The following is a 23020-nucleotide window of genomic DNA, read 5'->3' on the forward strand; positions in this document are numbered from 1 at the left end:
TAGTCTACATTAGACTGTGCAGTATAAGTCTTTAAGACAATGGATTTTCCTCTTACCTTGATTCTATTTATTGCTAAGGTACCGTAATCGAGGCATTTTAAGGCGATTTACAACACCGTTCGGAGGTCTTAATTAGCTTAGCTTGGTGGATAATTAACACGTAACATTAAAGAGGGGTCCTAAACCCAGCTGTCTTGTTAGGGGAAGAAATACAGGCATATTGTCCTCTGTAGCTCAGTTGGTAAAGCATGGTGCTTGCAACGTCCAGGTAGTGGGTTTGATTCCCGGGACCATCCGTATGTGAAATGTATGCACACATGACTGTAAATCCCTATTCGCACACGACTAGTATTACTAGAGAACGTTGGTTATGTAATTATTACTCCAGAATGTCTGTTATTCCAGATGACAATTTGGACAGTATCATATATATATATATATATATATATATATATATATATATATATATATATATATATATATATATATATATAAATATATATTATTTAATTTGACTTCATTTCTAAATGTTTAGGTCAGTTGTATGCTGCTGCTTTGAGATCTATTAACAGCAAGCATTGCATTTTATAGGCGCAATATTTTTTACTGATGCATTTGGCAATATTAAATTAATCCGCACAAAAAATGTAAACAACAGCATTCACTGTGAAAGTTGATACATGTAGGACATTCATATATAGGCCATGCGCAGCCCCTTCGTTCAGTTGATCAAATCAGTTATTGTTTTCTTGCTCAAACCGCGAGTAACACCTGTCAAACTCAGACATTTCTCTCAATAACACAGGGATGTCGATTCGCACAGGACAAGTATTACCAGAAGACTTTGGAGTTCACCAAACAACTGTAGTTTATTCTGTCTGGAATTATTACTCTCCTGCCACGTAAAAATTACAGACGTGGCAGATTTGGACTGGACTAAAATTACAGACGTGGCAGATTCGGACCGGACTAAAATTACAGACGTGGCAGATTCGGACTGGACTAAAATTACAGACGTGGCAGATTCGGACTGGACTAAAATTACAGACGTGGCAGATTCGGACTGGACTAAAATTACAGACGTGGCAGATTCGGACTGGACTAAAATTACAGACGTGGCAGATTTGGACTGGACTAAAATTACAGACGTGGCAGATTCGGACTGGACTAAAATTACAAATGTGGTGTTTTGTGCTTGTGCACATAACTTCATTACCCATCCTCCCCCAGTAAAACTAATCCCGTCTCAATAGGGCTTTAGTTTCTTTGGATAAAAGCGTCTGCTAAATGGCATATATTATTATATTGGGTATTGACCCCAAATGTAGTAGACAAGATACAGTACTGTAGATACCTATACATTTGGGGTTGACTGACGCCTCTATCGCCGGTGGGGTCAATTCCATCTAAAGCACAGTCCATTCAGGAATTTAATTGCATTCTTCTGGAGTAATTCTATACTGCTAAAAAAAATAAAGGGAACACTTAAACAACACAATGTAACTCCAAGTCAATCACACTTCTGTGAAATCAAACTGTCCACTTAGGAAGCAACACTGATTGACAATACATTTCACATGCTGTTGTGCAAATGGAATAGACAACAGGTGGAAATTATAGGCAGTTAGCAAGACACCCCCAATAAAGGAGTGGTTCTGCAGGTGGTAACCACAGACCACTTCTCAGTTCCTATGCTTCCTGGCTGACGTTTTGGTCACTTTTGAATGCTGGCGGTGCTTTCACTCTAGTGGTAGCATGAGACGGAGTCTACAACCCACACAAGTGGCTCAGGTAGTGCAGCTCATCCAGGATGGCACATCAATGCGAGCTGTGGCAAGAAGGTTTCCTGTGTCTGTCAGCGTAGTGTCCAGAGCATGGAGGCGCTACCAGGAGACAGGCCAGTACATCAGGAGACGTGGAGGAGGCCGTAGGAGGGCAACAACCCAGCTGCAGGACCGCTACCTCCGCCTTTGTGCAAGGAGGAGCAGGAGAAGCACTGCCAGAGCCCTGCAAAATGACTTCCAGCAGGCCACAAATGTGCATGTGTCTGCTCAAACGGTCAGAAACAGACTCCATGAGGGTGGTATGAGGGCCTGACGTCCACAGGTGGGGGTTGTGCTTACAGCCCAACACCGTGCAGGACATTTGGCATTTGCCAAAGAACACCAAGATTGGCAAATTCGCCACTGGCGCCCTGTGCTCGTCACAGATGAAAGCAGGTTCACACTGAGCACATGTGACAGATGTGACAGTCTGGAGACGCCGTGGAGAACGTTCTGCTGCCTGCAACATCCTCCAGCATGACCGGTTTGGCGGTGGGTCAGTCATGGTGTGGGGTGGCATTTCTTTGGGGGGCCGCACAGCCCTCCATGTGCTCGCCAGAGGTAGCCTGACTGCCATTAGGTACCGAGATGAGATCCTCAGACCCCTTGTGAGACCATATGCTGGTGCGGTTGGCCCTGGGTTCCTCCTAATGCAAGACAATGCTAGACCTCATGTGGCTGGAGTGTGTCAGCAGTTCCTGCAAGAGGAAGGCATTGATGCTATGGACTGGCCCGCCCGTTCCCCAGACCTGAATCCAATTGAGCACATCTGGGACATCATGTCTCGCTCCATCCACCAACGCCACGTTGCACCACAGACTGTCCAGGAGTTGGCGGATGCTTTAGTCCAGGTCTGGGAAGAGATCCCTCAGGAGACCATCCGCCACCTCATCAGGAGCATGCCCAGGCGTTGTAGGGAGGTCATACAGGCACGTGGAGGCCACACACACTACTGAGCCTCATTTTGACTTATTTTAAGGACATTACATCAAAGTTGGATCAGCCTGTAGTGTGGTTTTCCACTTTAATTTTGAGTGTGACTCCAAATCCAGACCTCCATGGGTTGATAAATTGGATTTCCATTGATTATTTTTGTGTGATTTTGTTGTCAGCACATTCAACTATGTAAAGAAAAAAGTATTTAATAAGATTATTTCATTCATTCAGATCTAGGATGTGTTGTTTTAGTGTTCCCTTTCTTTTTTTGAGCAGTGTAGATTCAATGCAACATACCAGATAAATAAACCAGATGTTTCAGAATTGTACATGGTAGAAGTTCATTTCATTTGAAACTAAGTGGTTGACGCTACTGTAACCGTGTCGAGGTTTTCTGGGAAAAGTGAAATTTGAATTATTATACAGCCCTTAATTAAAGTGGCTGCTCATGTCATTTTATGTCAGAGCTTCCTTGTTTGAATGTTTGAATATGGAATGGAATGGAGAGTTCCAGAGGGAACTTCAGTAATGTAAAGTAACTTTCTACATTTGATTGATATACAGGACAGTGGATAAATGAATCATTCAATAATATTCCAAGGACACGCCCTTCTGAATTTGCAGAGAATATGTTTAGCTTGCGTACATTCTCTGTTCTCTCGTCACACACAGAACGGAACAGGTGGTAATTATTCACTGTCAATCTGATACGGCGTGCTAGACTGTGTGTGTGAGAGAGAGGGAGGGAGGGAATGTGTGTAGAGGTAGTGTGTGTGTTTGTGTGTGTAAGAGAGAGTGTTTGTGTGCGTGTGTGTTCATGAGTGCATGTGTGGTCTCAAGGGCTCCCTGTTGGCTTCCAATCTCATAAAGCCTGTTTTGGTTTATCCAAAAGGCAGAGTAAAAATGTTCAGTAATTACCCCCAAATATAGCTCCCTAAAGGTAAATCCCACATCCACAAATCCCAGAGCGTAGCTTTAGCCAAAAGCTAAAACAACTCTACCGCTGAGCTGCCGTGACCCCACACCACTCAGCTCTTCCAAAAGGCAACAGAGAATTACATTTCTGTATTATTTGCTACACAACATTGGCTTTAAGTGCCTCCAGGACTTCCATCACTAGCATCTGTTGAGACAAGGCGTCAGTTGGATCTATGGGAAGGGTTAGAGAAGAGAATTGGCGATGAAATCTAAAGTGCAGGCTTGTGTTTCGCAGGTTAGCGTTTTTCGTCATGAATCTTGTTCTGGAGGCAGCTCTGCAGAGTGGTCACTAGCTGGCACAGCCATAAAGTCATAAAATCTGATTTAAACCTAACCTTAACCCTAACCTTAACCACACTGCTAACCCTAATGCCTGTCCCTAACCTTAAATGAAGACTGAAAATAACATTTTTGTTTTCTTGAATTTTTACAATATAGCCAATTTGAGGCTGGCCAATCAGATATCGAGCAGTTCTGCCTCAAGGACGGTTTATAAAAATGACCTATTCCTCACCCATTAAAATGTCTGTCTTTCAAATACTATATTTTGATAGCCATTAAGCTCACATACAGTCACCGTTAAGGCTACCTCATCATCAAACAACCAAGTGAAGTAAGACCTCTAATTACTAGTTTCAATGTAATTAAGGTTTATTGTATAATGTATCTATACTAGGGCTGACCCCATTTAGTCGACCGGCCGGTAATTTCTGTTAATGCATTCAATATATTATTACAGTTGTTTACCGTTTTCATTGTCTGAGTGGACACGTTGTTAGCAGAACTCACAACCTATGCTACACTTGTGAGAGACAAGTTTTTATTCATTTCATTCCATTTTTGAGTTTTGTCAATTTATTAATTGTCTTTGCTGAGTAAGGACTCGCAGCTGATTACACATATAGAAGTAGGACTAGTCTACTGAGTCCGTTTTTAGACTCAATTGAGAATGCAAATATTTCCAGCTCTCTCCCTTTCGATAACCACTCGGCATTAAAATGAAAAATGTAAATGCTCTGTTCCAGTCATAAAATATCTGATTACTTGTTATCCCTTGCACAAATAACCTACAGCTGTGTCTGTCCTGAGCTCACTGGCACGGGAAACTCTGAGGGCCCAGAATACATTTGTTTTTATTCAGGATATTTTCTACCTGGAGGCTGCAATGTTTTTATTTGTTGGCTTTATGTAGGCTATTTTTACACATTTGGCAATGGAAATAAAAGTTACTTTTAGATTTGGATCATTAACCACAGACAATGATTTTGAGATACTAAGACTGTTATAAATGAAATGAAACTGTATCACAAAAATGTGCATATCAAAATCATAACAGGCACACAGATCAGTAGGAATGGTAGGATAAATTGGCACTCCAAATGTAAAAGGTTGCCGACCGTTGGTGTAGCCTAGCAACTCCAGGAGCGTAAAGGCAGATGCGGAACTAGAGTTTTATATATGGGGTGGCCAGGGGGTGGGGGCCAAGGCTACCTCAGGGGGTCCATAGACCATGACAGAACATTTGTGTGCTACCCTAACCTGGCATCTAAGGAGCATGAATGAATCCTATGATTAGGGCTGGGCGATATGACGATATATGTTGTGTGACGATAGAAAAACATCTATCGTTTCATATTATGCTCTGTTTACTTCGTTGTGTCGCAAATCACACTCTTTACGGCAACGCTTTGCGAAATTTACAACACAAACAAACACAGGAGAGTGAATGTGACACAGAGCTCGTACCTAAAAGAGGGGCTACTTCGGTCGCATGGACGTGGTTTGTGTATGAAAAGTCTGACACGGACCAGAAAACCGTCCTCTGCAAAATATGCCGCAGGCCAGTCCCAACAACATGCTCAAACACCACTAACCTCTTTTACCACCTACGCAAGAATCATGTGAAACAGTAGAGAGAGTCTACGGATGAGACCCAAAAAAGTACAGTTGAGTGCTCAAAACAAACCCCAGACTGAGACGTTGCAAGAGGCTTGCAATAGGCTATATTTTAGGCCTATATTTATTTTGTTTGCAACTATAGTTGAAGTGTTTCTATTTACCTTTTTAGATTTTATACATTAATATTTTATATTTTGTTAAATGCTTAATTGAAAATTTGCACAAAGGTTCTAAATAAAAGGAGAAATTGTCACGTCCTGACCAGTAAAAGGGGTTGTTTGTTATTGTAGTTTGGTCAGGGCGTGGCAGGGGGTGTTTGTTTAGTGTGTTTCGGGGTTTGTTGGCAATGTTCTATGTTAGTCTATTTCTATGTCTGTGTCTAGTTATTCTATTTCTATGCTTAGTTTATTGGGTTGACCTTCAATTGGAGGCAGCTGTTCCTCGTTGCCTCTAATTGAAGGTCCTATTTAATAGGGGTATTTTTCTATGGGATTTGTGGGTAGTTGTTTCTCCGAATAGTCATTTGCCCTTACGGGACTGTTTTTCGTCGTTGTTTTGTTCAAGTGTTTTGTTTCGTTTCTTTAATAAATAAGAAGATGAGCATACACATTCCCGCTTCGTTTTGGTCTACTCCATACGACGAACGTGACAGAACTACCCACCCTCAACGGACCAAGCAACGGGCCCAGGAGGAGCAAGGATCCTGGGCCAGGGAAAGAAGGGAGAAGGGAGGACGTCATGGACATGGGAGGAGGTAATGGGAGAGGACAAGACCCTGCCATGGAAACAGGTGGAGACAGCGAGGGAGGAATGGCGACAGTACGAAGAGCGAGCCCAACGACGGAAGCACGAGAAGAAACCACCCAATAAAAAATTGGGGGGGGGGGGGGAGCACACGGGAAGTTTGGCTGGGCCAAGGGCGAGCCCTAAGCCAACTCCCCGTACTTATTATGGGGAGCAGCGGATCATGAGTGCGCCGGTCTATGAGGAAGTGCACACGATCACAGCCCCTCGCAAGTGCCGTGCTAGAGTGGGCATCCAGCCAGGTAGGAGTATGCCTGCGCAGCACACCTGGCCACCAGTCCGTCTCCTAGGCCCAGGCTACCCTGCGCCTGCTCTACGCACGGCAGCCATCAGGCCTCTGCACAACCCAGTTCGCCCTGTGCCAGCACTCTGCCCGTGCAGGGCTACTGTGACTACCCAGCCAGGACGGGTGGTGCAGGCTGTGCGCTCCAGACCTCCAGTGCTTTTTCATGGCCCGGTGTATCCAGTTCCTGCTCCTCGTACTAGCCTTAAGATGCGTGTCCCTAGTCTGGCGCCTCCAAAGCCAGCACCACGCACCAGGTCTCCAGTGCGTCAGCCCAGTCCAGTACGTCCTCTTCCTGCTCCTCGCACTAGCCCAGTGGTACGCGTCCCTAGTCTGGTGTCTCCAAAGCTAGCCCCACGCACCAGGCCTTTAGTGCGCAGTCCCCGTCTAGAGCTTCCGGCGACAGTGCCCCGTCTAGAGCTTCCGGCGACAGTGCCCCGTCTAGAGCTTCCGGCGACAGTGCCCCGTCTAGAGCTTCCGGCGACAGTGCCCCGTCTAGAGCTTCCGGCGACAGTGCCCCGTCCAGTGCTTCCGGCGACAGTGCCCCGTCCAGTGCTTCCGGCGACAGTGCCCCGTCCAGTGCTTCCGGCGACATCTTACAGTCCGGAACCGACAGAGACGGCCCACAGTCAGGAACCGACAGAGACGGCCCACAGTCTGGAACTGACATACGGCCCACAGTCCGGAACCGACAGACGGCCCACAGTCCGGGAACCGACAGAGACGGCCCACAGTCCGGAACCGACAGACGGCCCACAGTCCGGAACCGGTGCAGCCAGAGACGCCCTACAGTCCGGAACCGGCGCAGCCAGAGTCGCCCTACAGTCCGGAACCGGCGCAGCCAGAGTCGCCCTAAATTGGGAACCGATCTCTCTTATCTGATTAACTGTCTGTTAATGGAGCCAAAGGTCTCACGTTAACTTACACAGCGACACAAAGTTGTCCAGGAAACCTAAGGTTTAGCAACGGGTTTAAAACTTACTTCAAATATCACCAATCGGGAAAAGATCTCGTGGAGCTGTGGGAATATTCTCTCTTCTTCTTCTGTATGTTCCTCTTATTCTTCTGTATCTCGCAACCAACGTTAATATTCTCTCTTCTTATTCTGTATGTTCTTCTTATTCTTATTCTTCTGTATCTCGCAAAGCACGTTAATATTCTCTCTTCCTCGTCCTCGATTTGAAAAATGCGCGCTGAATGTAAAAGAGATGCTTCTTTCAACAAGAGGTGAAATGAGATGTCAATCAGCATCAAACTGCCAGTAGCGAATAACATTTTGGGGTGGCACCCGGGGTGGCCAATCAGATGTCAGGGGTATCCAGTGCCACCCCAGACACCCCTCTGGCTCCGCCCCAGCGTAAAGGCAAAATAACAAATGCCAGCAGCAGTCGGAAACAGTTGTTTTTCTTCTGGTTAGGCTATATTGATCTCTGGCTCCCTCTTGAGTAATTTGTGTGTCCTAATTATTTAATCAAACAGCGTGCTTACAGCTTCAGACAAGTTCAGTACATACAGTCTATGGAAAAATACACATTTAAAAATTTCAACCAATCGATTGGTGATGACTCTCGGTCGCCCAAAATGTTATTATTGCAATTAGCACACCTTTGCATAATACATAGAAGAAAAAGAGCAAAAGTGCCTAACAGAGTGCCATCACGGTTCTAGCTAAATGACACTGAATGAGGGGACATTTCACGATTCATTAAATTCTGTGGAGTGAATTCAATTTGTGTCCATGTTTTAATGAGTGCCCAGCAGTGGTTAATTTGGAGATAACTATTTCACATTGCTTCTCAGGGTATCTTTCACAAGAACAGCTTTCCTTTCTAAATACTTTTAGCTGAAGTGTGTGTGTGTGTGTGTGGGGGGGGGGGGGTCTCTCTCTCTCTCTCTCTCTCTCTCTCTCCTCTATGTGTGTGTGTGTATGTTACTGCCTGTGGAGGGAGAATGGTGATTTGGCTTAACAATAAAAGGAAACATTTACAAAGCACACACACAATACACAGCTGGATGTTTTTGCAGGGCCTTCCATTTAGCTAAGGATTGTTCTTTTAAAAACTTCAAAGCACTGTAAAGTTTTAATTTAGGCTACTTGGTATTTACTGTGAACATTTAGTTTTCAGCTTAGTGTTTTCTTACCTGGCATGCCTTGTCTTATTTCTAATTTGTCTAAAGTTAGACAGCAACAAATTCATGTTCTGAGATTCCTACCGATCTCATTTGAGTCTGTCATTCAGGTAGCTTAAATTAGAAACAACTGTCATCTTTGATGGTTTGAACGGTAGAATCCAATTCATATTCCGTTTTCCAACCCCTCTTGTTTGAGAGCTGCAGAAATGACACTGTCAGTCAGTCAGTCTATTCCAATAAGAACACCTCTCTCTTATCTCTCACATCACATTTTGTGGTGGCGGTTGCCGGGTGATTGATGGGAATTGGATCTTTGCCCTTAAATGTTGCCATGAAGATAAAGCGGTGGTGACAGCTCCATGCTGTGAGTGACTTCCTGGATATCTCCACGGTGACCGCGGGCGGTGACACTTCAGGAGTGACAGGTGATTTTCCCTCCCCAAGGTGTCAGAGGGGGTCTGAGCTCAGAGAGAGGGAAACTCTGAGTTCTGCCAAGGTGAAGACCTTTGGACACAATCCTTGCCAACAGGTTTCCGATTGGTTGGTTCACACATTGCAGGTACCAGGATAACTGGACTAGGTGTACCTTTAATACAGGGTAAAACATGCACATTTGAAGCAACAGTACATATGTATAGACAATATAACGAACAAGCAGCACACCAGTTTTTAACTTCTCTAGGGTATGTGGGACGGTAGCGTCCCACCTCGCCAACAGCCAGTGAAATAGCAGAGCGCCAAGTTCAAAACAACAAAAATGTCATAATTCAAAATTTCTCACACATACAAGTATTATAAACCATTTTAAAAATAATCTTCTCGTTAATCCAACCACACTGTCCGATTTCAAAAAGGCTTTACGGCGAAAGCATAGCATTAGATTATGTTAGGACAGCACCTAGACAAGAAAAACCACACAGCCATTTTCCAAGCAAGGAGAGGTGTCACAAAAACCAGAAATACAGCAAAAATTAATCACTAACCTTTGATGATCTTCATCAGATGGCACTCATATGACTTCATGTTACACAATACATGTATGTTTTGCTCGATAAAGTTCATATTTATATCCAAAAACCCCATTTTACATTGCTGTGTAATTTTCAGAAATGTTTTGCCTCCAAAACCCCCGGTGAATGAACACATCAATTTACAGAAATACTCATCATAAACTTTGATAAAAGATACAAGTGTTATGCACAGAATTATAGATAAACTTCTCCTTAATGCAATCGCTGTGTCAGATTTCAAAAAAGCTTTACGGCGAAAGCAAATTTTGCAATAATCTGAGTACAGCGCTCAGACATCAAAACAGATACCCGCCATTTTGGAGTCAACAGAAGTCACAAATAACATTACAAATGTTCACACTTACTTTTGATGATCTTCATCGGAATGCACTCCCAGGAATCTCAGTTCCAAAATAACATGTTTGTTTTGTTCGATAAAGTTCATCTTTATGTCCAAATACCTTTTGTTCGCACGTTCAGTCAAGTAATCCAAATCCACTGTGCTCGCGCAGTGAGTTCAGATGAAAAGTCAAAAAAGTTATATTACAGTTCGTAGAAACTTGTCAAACGATGTATAGAATCAATCTTTAGGAGGTTTTTATCATAAATCTTCCATAATATTCCAACCGGACGATTCCTTTGTCTTCAGAAATGAAAAGGAACACACCTAACTCTCACGGGAGTGCGCGCGATTGAGCTCATGTAATTTTCTCAGTCATCTGATTCCAAGCGCTCTTATTCTCTCCCCATTCACAGTAGAAGCATGAAACAACATTCTAAAGACTGTTGACATCTAGTGGAAGCCTTAGGAAGTGCAAAATGACCTCACAGACACTGTATATTGGATAGGGAAATGTAACGCCCTGGCCATAGAGAGGTTTTTTTTTGTTCTCTATTTTGGTTAGGCCAGGGTGTTACATGGGTGGGCGTTCTATGTTTATTTTTATATGTTGGTTTGTTTCTTTGGTTGGCCGTGTGTGGCTCTCAAACAGGAACAGCTGTAGTTCGTTGTTGCTGATTGGGAGTCATACATAGGCAGCCTGTTTTTCCTTTGGGGTTTGTGGGTGATTGTCTTCTGTTAGTGTGTTTTCCTGACAGGACTGTTTTGCTGTCGTCTTTGGTTTATTTTTGTCAAGTGTTCTCTTTTTTCAATTAAAATTCTAATGATGAACACATCCTCCGCTGCACCTTGGTCTAATTCTGACGACGGCCGTTACAGGAAACTTTCCACACTTCCTGGTTGGATTTCTTTCTCAGGTTTTTGCCCGCCATATGAGTTCTGTTATACTCACATACATCATTCAAACAGTTTTAGAAACTTGAGAGTGTTTTCTATCCAAATCTACTAATAATATGCATATCCTATCTTCTGGGCCTGAGTAGCAGGCAGTTTACTACGGGCACACCTTTCATCCGGACGTCAAAATACTGCCCCCTACCCAAGGGAGGTTACGCAATAAGGCATGAGAACCTGGGGATTATCGTGTGATAACTCCCGACTAACTTTATGCTGTAGGCTACCAAAATACTTGATCAACTTCCAAATATTTTACAAAGTAAAACAGGAGAGAGAGGCTTTTGGCACGAGCGCATCGGCCATCACCAGCGAGGGAGCTGCGCGTCATTGGGTGAGTCAGTGGAACTGGAAAAAAAATGTAGGACTATAATTTCCTACTCATATTGTAGCCTACAATAGCTATTGATGGATTCAAGACAAGTTAGTTTTTATTGATCTCAGATTCTCAGTTGTTCTTTGTCAAAGTAACCTCTCATGTCGATCATTTGTGTGGTATTATAGTGATTTTAAGACAATTGGGAACTCGAGTTGGAATCATGATGTCAGTGATCTTCAGGTCGGCGCTCTAGAAAGAGGCCTGAGTTCCTGACTTGGAATCCGAGTTAGATGACTATTCAAAACAAATTTGACCAATTGGAGCTAGTTTTTTCAGAGTTCCCAGTTGTCTTGAACGCACTGAATTTGGAATTCTGAGATTTCCCAGTTGCGAGTTCCTAGTTGTTTTGAACGCGGCATTAAAAAAGATTATACCAAAGTCTCCAGTCAAATGAAATGCGTTTTTAAAAGACAAACATTTTCCCAGACTCTATGCCACTAAAATTGTTCCCCATGCCACTACGCAAATGTGATGATATGCATGCAATGCTTTATTATAAAGGTGATTATTTTTTTCATGCGTTCCGGTACCTCAGAGCTCCCCAGGTCACCCCCCTCTCGTGCTCACTTTTTGTTCCAGCACTTCCCGATTTAGAAATTAAGCACTGAGGATAGCTAGGCTAATTGTTACTTCTCCTTTGCTACTGTAGCTAACTAGCCAACTAAAACTAACACACAATCACATCAAGCAGCTGAAATGACAGCAAACTATGTGCATTTTCCTTTGTTTTACCTTTGTTTATATTGCCAATTCTTTGGATATATCCATTAATGATCCTGATAAATGAATTGGCCTGACTTTTAAATGTAGCCTACAGTTCTGAGGACGCACAAAGTGAATGTTTTATTTTAAAGCTCTTTTTTCTCTCTCATGGGCTATGGGTTATGGGTTGCGTTTCACATGAAAAGGCATTTTACTATCATAGCGCATTTAGCCCTCTGGTCAGCCCTGACAACAGTATGCCATTTCCCCACTTCAAATAGCCTGCAGGCGCGCACCAACAGAGGGTTCACAAGACCTGACACAGATCAATGCAAAACCCTCACCAGAAAACTTTTTGTTGAAACAGAATCAGTTCTATGATGGCAAACATCAGACATATTCACTATTGCTGAAAGCTGAGGCAACTGTTAGGGAAAGGGGGATACCTAGACAGTTGTACAACTGAATGCTTTCAACTGAAATGTGTCTTCGGCATTTAACCCAACCCCTCTGACTCAGAGAGGTGCGGAGGGCTGCCTTAATCAACATCCACATCTTCGGCGCCTGGGGAACAGTGGGTTAACTGCCTTGCTCAGGGGCAAAACAACAGATTTTTTACCTTGTCAGCTCAAGGATTCCATGCAGAAAACTTTTGGTTACTGGCCCAACGCTCCTACCCACCAGGCTACCTGCCGACCCTAGCCAACAAATACCGGAATAGCACCCTGAAAACAACTGCACTGTCTGCTGTTGTGGCATTTTACGCCATTTTGTGTGACGTCATGTACAGAGGTACATCATAGGGGTCATTCATATGGGCACAGAAGACAACGTTTTTTACTTTATTTTTAAAGGTGCCCAGAGAGGACATCGTTTTTATGGGAAGAAGCAACTCATTACACTCTGAGGCTCCAGTACACAAAAAAGTACCTTTCCCAGCATCACTCCTGAACCTGTATAAGCACACATTAGCAACACCTGATGGTGCTGTGATTGTGTGCATCCCTAACACAGGGAAAGTATTCAGTTAGATATCTGGGCACAGAACAATAAATACTTGTGTAAACCAAACCCAGTCTAATCTAGGACACCCTCAATAGGCAACCAGTTGAGTTCCTGAAAGCATCTCTTGCCTATGTGTGTACATGGACTCACTTCAATACTACCCTGATCAGCTTATTCTGGGCTATCTGGAGCTTCCCCTTCATAAGCTTAGATAAGCCCCCAAACCAGGAAGTACTAGTGTAGTCAAAGTGGCATTGAATGAGGGCAGTGGCTATCACTTTCATGGAGTCCTTATCAAGCAGCTTGGACTTTCTAGGCAAAAATGTAGTCCTGGCATTAACCTTCCCTAGCTCTTTAGTGGCCATGCTCACACCTCCCAATTTTCCATCAAGGATGCATCCCAGGTAGCTAACAGAGGGTTTAGTAGTCAGCATCTCCCCCCTAACTCCACTCTGATTTCAAAGGACCTACTCAATTTAGGTCTGGATCCAAAAATAATTGCCTCAGTTTTACCTAAGTGCAGAGATAGATACCTTATTATCTCCAAGCCATTTGCTAATGTTAGTAAGCTCTGTGCTAAGTATGCTCTCCAACATAGTTTTACTTTTGTGAGACAGCAGAAGTGTAGAGTCATCCTAATAAAGGTAAAGATGGCAAGAACAAGCATCTTTCATACTGTTAATATACAGTAAAAACAGTAAAGGCCCAAGCACGCTCCCCTGCAGAACGCCACAACTCATTGGTTTTGCCTGAGACAGTGAACCATTAACCTGTACTGTTGCTCCCTACCTGATCAAAAGGACTTTACCCAGCCTAGAGGGATACTGCTTAACCCTAGTGCTTCCATTTCGGAGATTAGGAGACAGTGGTTAACTGTATCGGTGGCCTTTTGTAGGTCAAGCAGTACCATTCCACAGAGACTTCCCTCATCAATCTCTTTCCTGATGAAGTCAGTCAAGTAAAGTAGACATGAATCAGTGGAGTATGTTTTTCTAAAACCTGACTGAAAATCATACATTAGACCCTGTTTGCTGACATATTCATACATTTGCTCATGTACAACTCTCTCCAGGATCTTTGATGTTACACTGAGGATAGATACTACACCTGCTTCTACATCTGCATTGCTTGCCGTTTGGGGTTTTAGGCTGGGTTTCTGTACAGCACTTTGTGACACCAGCTGATGTAAGAAAGGCTTTATAAATACATTTGATTGGTTGATTGAGATACAGGCCTATAATTCCCAGGGTCAGACTTTATCCCCTTCTTTACAGAGGTATAACTTTAGTGTTTTTCATGTTCCTGGGAAAGATGCCTTGTTCAAGAGAACGATTAACGATATGCGTAAATCAAGGGGCAATTTGCTCAGCAGAATCTATAAGAAACCTTGCAGGAATATTATCCAGGCCTGTGGCTTTGGAGCATTTAAGCTCTGCTAGCATCCTGGCTATTTTGGCTGTTGCTACCTTTGCAAAAGAGTTTGGCTGAACCCGTAACTAGGCATAATACTTATTGACTTGGTTGTTTCCATACATATCCCAACTGGTGGGCAGCTTGCTAACCAGCTTGCTGGCAACAAAAGTAAAAACAAATGTTGAATTCATTGGCAACCTCTGCTTTTTCATATACCATCTCCCCCCTGATGTTCAGTCAAATACTGTTTAGTTTGTTTTTGGTAGTACAACTACATGCTAGTTCTTTAAATGATTTCCAAAGTTTTTTAGGATCATTTTTGTTCTCAATGATTTTATCAGCAAAGTAACCCCTCTTAGCTTCATCCATCCTGCGCTGTGCTTCATTTCTGTGATGTTTATATAGGACAAAATCAGGCGGTTTTTGAGAGTTCTTAAATTTCATCAAGGCCTTATTCCTTGCTTGGATAGATTCTAGAATCTCATGATTAAACCAAGGGCTAGATCTCTGCTTTACCCTGACCTGTCTAATGGGAGCCATCACATTCACCACATCAAGGAATATACATTTAAAAGCTTCCCAGGCACTGTCTACCCCAACACTATCCAGCACTGGTGACCAGTCAATTTTGCCCACTTGCTCCCTAAACATTTCAACACAGTATTTTTTGAGTCCTCTGATTCTAACAGTTTTGTGACACTATAATATATCTTTAAAAACCCTCCTTGTGCAAAATGTAATAAAATGATCACTGATTCCATATACTATTACTCCACTCTGCGATATTTTGGATTTAATATTAAGTCAATTGTACTTTGCACTGTTTCACATACCCTGGTGGGATCTTTGATCATTTGGGTCAGGACAAGTGATCTACAGAAGTGCATAAATACATTGTGAGTTGAGTTTTCCTTTTTGCAGACATCAGTATTGAAATCCCCTAACAAAATTATTTGCTTCACCAGGGAATCATTATAGTTTGACAACACAATTTCGAGACCGACAGAGAATGCATTCTGATTGGGCAGCCTGTAACACACCCCAAACAAAATCGGCTTGGTTTTGGGAAGGAAGATATCCAGCCAGACAATCTCCAGATCAACGCATAAATCCGATCTGACGTTATATGCAATGTCCGATCTTACAAACGCACATATCCTCCCCACCGTTCCGATTCCGATCCTTCCTGTCTCTGTAAAACATAAGACACCCACCTCTGATTTGTGAAGCAACAGACATATCTCATCTATCTTCGGTAGTAGGCTTCGGACGTTTAAGTACACAAAATGTAAACACGTATTCCCAAAGGCCTCACTGAATTCCCGATCCACTTGTAACTTGCCTCCCACTGCACTACCATCCTCCCGCTGCACTGCCTCCGGTGGCCTCTCTGCCACCATTGAGCACCCCTCCCCAGGTGCTGCTCCGTCGGCCTCACCACCTTGTCCCCCGTCTCTCGCCTCTGGTGGCCTCCGCACCGCTGCAGACCCCCCCTCCTCTGGTGCACTCTCCGTCCTAGGTAAGTCCTCTGGTCCCACTCCACCTTCATATTATTTGAATAGTGGAATAATTTATAATGCCCATCCATATAAACTATGTAGCCAACTGATTGGTATACTTATGCAACATAATCATAGTTTTCCATTGAAACTTAATTGATAGGATATCTTCACAGGTACAGTAGGTGACTAATGCTGTGTTCACAAAAAGTGGGAAGGTGGTATTTACCACATTCAGCAGAAAAAATCCACTTGAACGCCCCTCCAACTGGTAATTACTAGTGGGAAACTTGTCTATCATCCCTGAGCTCCAACTTTTCCCACATGCTGACCTCTGATGACGCCTAGTGAGGAAATAACCTCGATAACTGCATTTTCGGCAGTCAAATACAACAACAAAACATTATTTATAAAAAGCAATCTATTAATATGGTTTTTCAGCATTATAATTTGTTTACAAGCATGGTAGCTGTACGTTTATGGTTGACGCAGCTTGTTGGCCTTTTGCCAATCAGTGTTTCTCAACGAGTACAAAGCACGTGACTGCATCCAACTGGTATTTAAGACTTCACAACTGGGAATTACAACCGTGCCACCGGGTTATGAACGTAGCATCAGACAATAAAGGTTGATTTCATTATTTATCATTCAAGCAACAGATGGAGAGTTATTATCATTATGACTCATAATTATACATTGCCAAATGATTTCTCAGAAGGTTTGGTTTCAAATGTAGCTATTCTGTCAGCAGAGCTGATTGTTATTCTCGCTTCAGGTGAAAAATCTGTTCATAGATAGTTCCTCTGCCCTCACTGGAGAATTGTCCTCCACAGGCACAAAGAGGCCACTCTGCCTAGCTGCTGTGTGCAACACACCAGAACGTGCCTAGCTTCTCTGTGTAACACACCAGAACATGATGGGGGTGAACGCAGTCCTAGGATATGTAGCCAGCATATCTGACATGCATTACACAGCTGACCAGTTTAGGTACTATTGAATTGTGGTTGTAAGATGGGAGAATAATTAAACAATATAATATGGCCAGTGACAATAACATTAGCACATCAAACGCAGGCAAGCACACACACACACACACATCTTGGGGGATAGATTCAGCTCTAGGGTAGAGCAGCTGTGCCCATCTGGTGTCCCACCGTGAGGACTATCGTCCCAGAGAGCCTCAACTCACTGAGAATCTGCCACCTCAAACACTGATCCCACACACACACACACACACACACACACACACACAAAACCTTGCCCAAAGCTGCCATTCACACACACACACAGAACCCAAATGACCCATTTCCACACATTCACCTGACTCAGTATGTAAACAGAACAGACAGGTCTACAGCATGAATCAACCAACAGAGAGTGGTTACATGGATGAACTGTAGACCATGGACTCAAAATATGAAAGTGCACAGCTTTAACTTAAACGTTACAAACGTCATAGGGGAACTCAGCAGTTGAAATAACAATAAAGCTGGCACCCCACCACTGTTTTTGGTAAAAAGCTGGGGGATGGGGCTGGAGAAATTGCCAGGATTGACCATCCATGATATTAAAATGAGTTTTGACCATGTTTTGAGCCTATACTGCGTTTGTTTACATTTAGGTTGTTTACAAACATTGGAGTAGAACAAGCTGAAATTGTGGGTTCTGATGGGATACGACAGTTGAACTAAACTCATCAGCCATTTATGTACAAGACATATTCTTCAAGAATGAATTCCAAGTCCAAACTGGATGTAGCAACTGCGTATCGCTCCTTTAAACAACCAGTGAATTCCCCATTAGGCTGAATCATCACCTGATGCAAATGAAGAACACACACTCTAAAGTCCATCCACCAAGAGGTTGTTTGTGCTGTTGCTCTTCGCCTGCTAAAACAATATAAAAATACTTAAATTATGCTAATACATGCATGGGCTTCCAGAGGCGGAATATGGAATGTGGAACGATCCAGGCTAAACCCTGTGGTGTGGTTGAGTCTTCTCTCTGTGTGTGTATGTGTGTGTGTGTGTGTGTGTGTGTGTGTGTGTGTGTGTGTGTGTGTGTGTCTGTCTCGGTAGGCCAGTGGACTGAGAGTTCCAGTGGATTGTCTCAACGTCTCAACACTGCGGGGGAGCATACAGTACACTGAGTCGACACAATGACTGACCCTGTCCGGCCACGGTGGTCTGGCTACTGAACGCTTACGTTCTATCTCACTCCCCCTGAGGCATGCAGCCACACCACTATAGGAAGTGAATCTGTTTCTATGCACAACACTAACATCCACAGAACCACAGGAGAGAAAGAAGGCACCAGCCAACAGGGCAACCAGCTGGCTGGGGAGCAAAACCCAACTCCTCCCAAACCAAACGACCTGACCATAGACGGATGAGAGGTTGACACAAATGAGTATGGCTCATACTAGCTTCACACACAGGGTTATCCTCAAGGCAAAGTGAATGTGACCAATACAATTTGATTTGATTTGATTTAACCAGGTCCTATCTGATACAGAGAGCATCATACTGCACTAACTGTAGTTTAACCAGGGTCCTACTAGCACCATAATGCACTAACTGTAGTTTAACCAGGGTCCTACCAACACCATACTGTAATAACTGTAGTTTAACTAAGGTTCTACCAACACCATACTGTAATAACTGTAGTTTAACTAAGGTTCTACCAGCACCATAGTTTAACCAGGGTTCTACCAGCACCATACTGCACTAACTGTAGTTTAACCAGGGTCCTACCAGCACCATACTGTAATAACTGTAGTTTAACCAGGGTCCTACCAACACCATACTGTAATAACTGTAGTTTAACCAGGGTCCTACCAACACCATAATGAAATAACTGTAGTTTAACTAAGGTTCTACCAGCACCATACTGTAATAACTGTAGTTTAACCAGGGTCCTACCAACACCATAATGAAATAACTGTAGTTTAACTAAGGTTCTACCAGCACCATACTGTAATAACTGTAGTTTAACTAAGGTTCTACCAGCACCATACTGTAATAACTGTAGTTTAACCAGGGTTCTACCAGCACCATACTGCACTAACTGTAGTTTAACTAGGGTTCTACCAGCACCATACTGCACTAACTGTAGTTTAATCAGGGTCCTACCAGCACCATACTGTAATAACTGTAGTTTAACCAGGGTCCTACCAACACCATACTGTAATAACTGTAGTTTAACCAGGGTCCTACCAACACCATACTGTAATAACTGTAGTTTAACCAGGGTCCTACCAGCACCATACTGTAATAACTGTAGTTTAACCAGGGTCCTACTAGCACCATACTGTAATAACTGTAGTTTAACCAGGGTCCTACTAGCACCATACTGTAATAACTGTAGTTTAACCAGGGTCCTACTAGCACCATACTGTAATAACTGTAGTTTAACCAGGGTCCTACCAGCACCATACTGTATTAACTGTAGTTTAACCAGGGTCCTACCAGCACCATACTGTAATAACTGTAGTTTAACCAGGGTCCTACCAGCACCATACTGTATTAACTGTAGTTTAACCAGGGTCCTACCAGCACCATACTGTAATAACTGTAGTTTAACCAGGGTCCTACCAGCACCATACTGTAATAACTGTAGTTTAACCAGGGTCCTACCACAGTCACTGAGTAGGGTATGGTGTAAGAACCCTGACCACCAATACTCACAGTAGCGTAACAGTTAACCAGGTGTCCTACCTCTGTCACTGTAGTCGTCCACCAGTATGATCTCAGCGATGAGGTGGTCTGGGGTACGGTAGGAGATGCTGTGGATGGTCCTCAGCAGGGACGACCAGCCCTCGTTGTGGAAGGGGATGATGATGCTGGTGTTGGGAAGGCTCTCCAGGTACAGCTTCGTCTTGCAGCTGAGGAAAGAGAATACACAATATACCAGGGACTGTATTAGCCTCCATGGTTTTCAATACATCAGACCAGACCTTTCTTGACCTGTCCTGACAAAGACCCCAGTGGGATCGAAATTCAATACATCAGAGACATCGTGCGTGTTTCATCTCCACGTGTAGCTTATGCATTTGATGAAGAGCTAGCTGCATGTGTTGGTATTTGGTATGTTTGAATATAGTGACTCTGTGATAGGCTAAATGTCACAATCTAATACTGATATCTTTAATCACGTCTTCCTACATCTGGAAAGCCAACCTGCTCCCTGCTGTGTGTCACACTGCCAAGCCAGCCAGCCTTCCAGCCAGCCAGCCATCCAGCCAGCCATCTTGCCAGCCAGCCGTCCATCCAGCTAGCCAGCCAGCCAGCCTCAAACACATAGGCTGCTTTACCTTCTACCTCTGTGCTGAGTCGTAAAGTAAATCAGCGTTTAAAAGAGCCACTCCAGCTTCAGCTGGCCTAATAAACAATTCAGGGAAATCTGCATGTTAATAGCCGCCTCGACAAAGCTGAAATTGGCAAATGAAGCAGCAGTTTTATGGTTCACACGAGTCTCCTGCTAATTTACCTCGGTGACAACCTTGACAAGCTGTTCTAATTTATCACCGGTCTCTGCAGAATGATGACTCGGTACTTGGTTAGAAGCCTTGGTTTTTATTATTGTTTTATTTAGAGAAAGAGGGAGGGAGGGAGGGAGGGAGGGAGGGAGGGAGGGAGGGAGGGAGGGAGGGAGGGAGGGAGGGAGGGAGGGAGGGAGGGAGGGAGGGAGGGAGGGAGGGAGGGAGGGAAAAGAGACAATGAGAGAGAGTGAAAAGGGAAAGAAGAGAGCGATAGAGAGTGAGAGAGAGAGCGAGAGAGAGAGAAAGAGAGCGAGACCAAGGGTAGGGGGGAGAGACAGAGATTCTCTATTGAGGCCGAGGGAGGGAGGGAGGGAGGGAGGGAGGGAGGGAGGGAGGGAGGGAGGGAGGGAGGGAGGGAGGGAGGGAGGGAGGGAGGGAGGGAGCATAAAAATCCCCCACCAAACTGCTCCAGCTCCCTACATCTGTGCTGGGCTGGGAAAGCAAATTCATTCCTGCTGGAGTTGAGCCAATCTCTAAAACACAAGGTTGATCTCTCCAGCTGCCCTGTCAGATAATTCTACATTATGAAATACCATTCAGGAAGGAAAGGAGCATCGATTTGCATAGTAATAGGCAGATAGAGCCACATACCATTATGGAAAATACCGTTGTCACCCCCCTCCAGCGCCATATCGCGAGGAAACTTTAAATATGGGGCTGGATTGGGGCTTTATAGGCCTCTCTTAAATGCATATAGGCTTAAATTAAACTTCCATTTTCCCTTCCTTACTGTATGGAATGAGTGTGTGAGGAAGAGAGAAAGAAAGAGAGTGAGAGCGTGAATAAATAAATGACTGAATAGAGACTCCGTTCAGGTCAGGTAAGAATGAAGCAGAACTGTCAGCTTCCGTTGAACTTGATAAGATGACATTGAACATGATGCAGACTTGATGCTATCAACTGCTGATGTGGTTCTGTTTCATCTCAACTAGGCCTTTGCACCGCCGTGGTTGTCGCGCACACAGACCCGATGAGAATGACATTCATGTTACATTCTGTATGGGTAAATGCCTTCAGTCTGTTCCTTACGTGTTGATTTCCCACTCCCAGCATGATAGGATTCCCCACTGCGTCTTATACTGTCTGCCATGCTGTTACAGCCATTTAATAACAGGTCACCGCTCTCCAGATCAGATCAGTACTTACTGTAACACCTGACTGGGTAAATGCATAGGTGTTAATGTTGGATGAAATGTTGAGCTGCGTCATTTGGTGTATAATGCACAATGCAGTATCACATCTGCTTTAAAACCATGCCAGGCTTTATTCTGAGGCATTGCTCTGTTCAAGTGTAGGCTATGTACACTAACTACCGAACGTTGAGCTTCTCCATCACATCGTATGACTTGTGGAACTGATTATAGATAGTCCAATGCTTCACTAATTGAGAAAAAACTGTAATTAGTCAGCAGTGAAAACATTTTGAAAATAACCACATATAAAACAGTAACTGAAACCAAGTAGGTTTGGATCCAGGTATAACTATTTTGTGTAAAGGGTTCCACATGGAATTCAAAAGGGTTCTACCTGGAACCAAAAGGGTTCTACCTAGAACCAAAAAGGGTTTTCAAAGGGTTCTCCAATGGGGACAGGCCTAGGAACCATTTTAGGTTCTAGATAGTGTATGTGCAGACTGAGAAATAAAACATTGCCAAAAATACTTAGCATTCACAGACATCGCAATCCCTTAAATGTTTTTAACCTGTGAGGTTTCTTTTCCGTCAACAACATTAGCTAGGATAGCGGCAGCACTGGCCTCATTTCCATCTCTTAAATGTGTTGAAATCAGGGGTGTATCTGAGTTATAGCCGTCATTACATTAGGCAGGGAAGCAGAACAGGCAGGCAGAACAGACAGGCAGGCAGAACAGACAGACAGGCAGAGCAGGAAGACAGGCAGGGCCCCAGCTTACTGTGAGGAAGATGGAGATCATTCAGCCACTGTCTACAAAATAATGTTCCAGATCACATATTGAAAGGATTGCTGCAGGGCTTTATGAGACTGTAAATAAACAGAGATGCCCTCTCACCATAGATATTCTCTCTTGTTCTCTCTCTATCTATCTCACTATCTATCTCACTATCTATCTCACTATCTATCTCTCTATCTAACTCTCTCTCTCCTCCCCTCCCCCCTCTCTCTATAACTATCTATCGCTCTCCCCCCTCAATCTCTATCTCTTTCTCCCTCTATCTATCTCTTCCCTCTCTCGCTTTTTCTCTCTCTCTCTCTCTCCCCCTCTTCCTTTCTTCCTCCCCTCTCTCTTTCCCCCCTCCCTTTTTCCCTCCCCCCTCTCTCTCTCGCACACTAATAAACACACTC

At 43.8% G+C, this 23020-nt stretch overlaps 1 protein-coding gene across 2 annotated transcripts in view; it reads right to left on the minus strand.

Annotated features, from left to right (window-relative positions):
• LOC106610173 (polypeptide N-acetylgalactosaminyltransferase-like 6) overlaps nucleotides 1-23020 on the minus strand; it is a 237588-nt gene that overhangs the window by 152458 nt on the left and 62110 nt on the right. For both annotated transcript variants that reach the window (XM_045722723.1, XM_045722724.1), the window contains exon 5: nucleotides 19875-20041. In XM_045722723.1, coding sequence (XP_045578679.1) covers nucleotides 19875-20041 — 167 coding nt within the window. The remainder of the gene's footprint in view (nucleotides 1-19874; nucleotides 20042-23020) is intronic.

This window comes from Salmo salar, chromosome ssa08 (assembly GCF_905237065.1).
Source record: "Salmo salar chromosome ssa08, Ssal_v3.1, whole genome shotgun sequence".
NCBI lineage: Eukaryota > Metazoa > Chordata > Actinopteri > Salmoniformes > Salmonidae > Salmo > Salmo salar.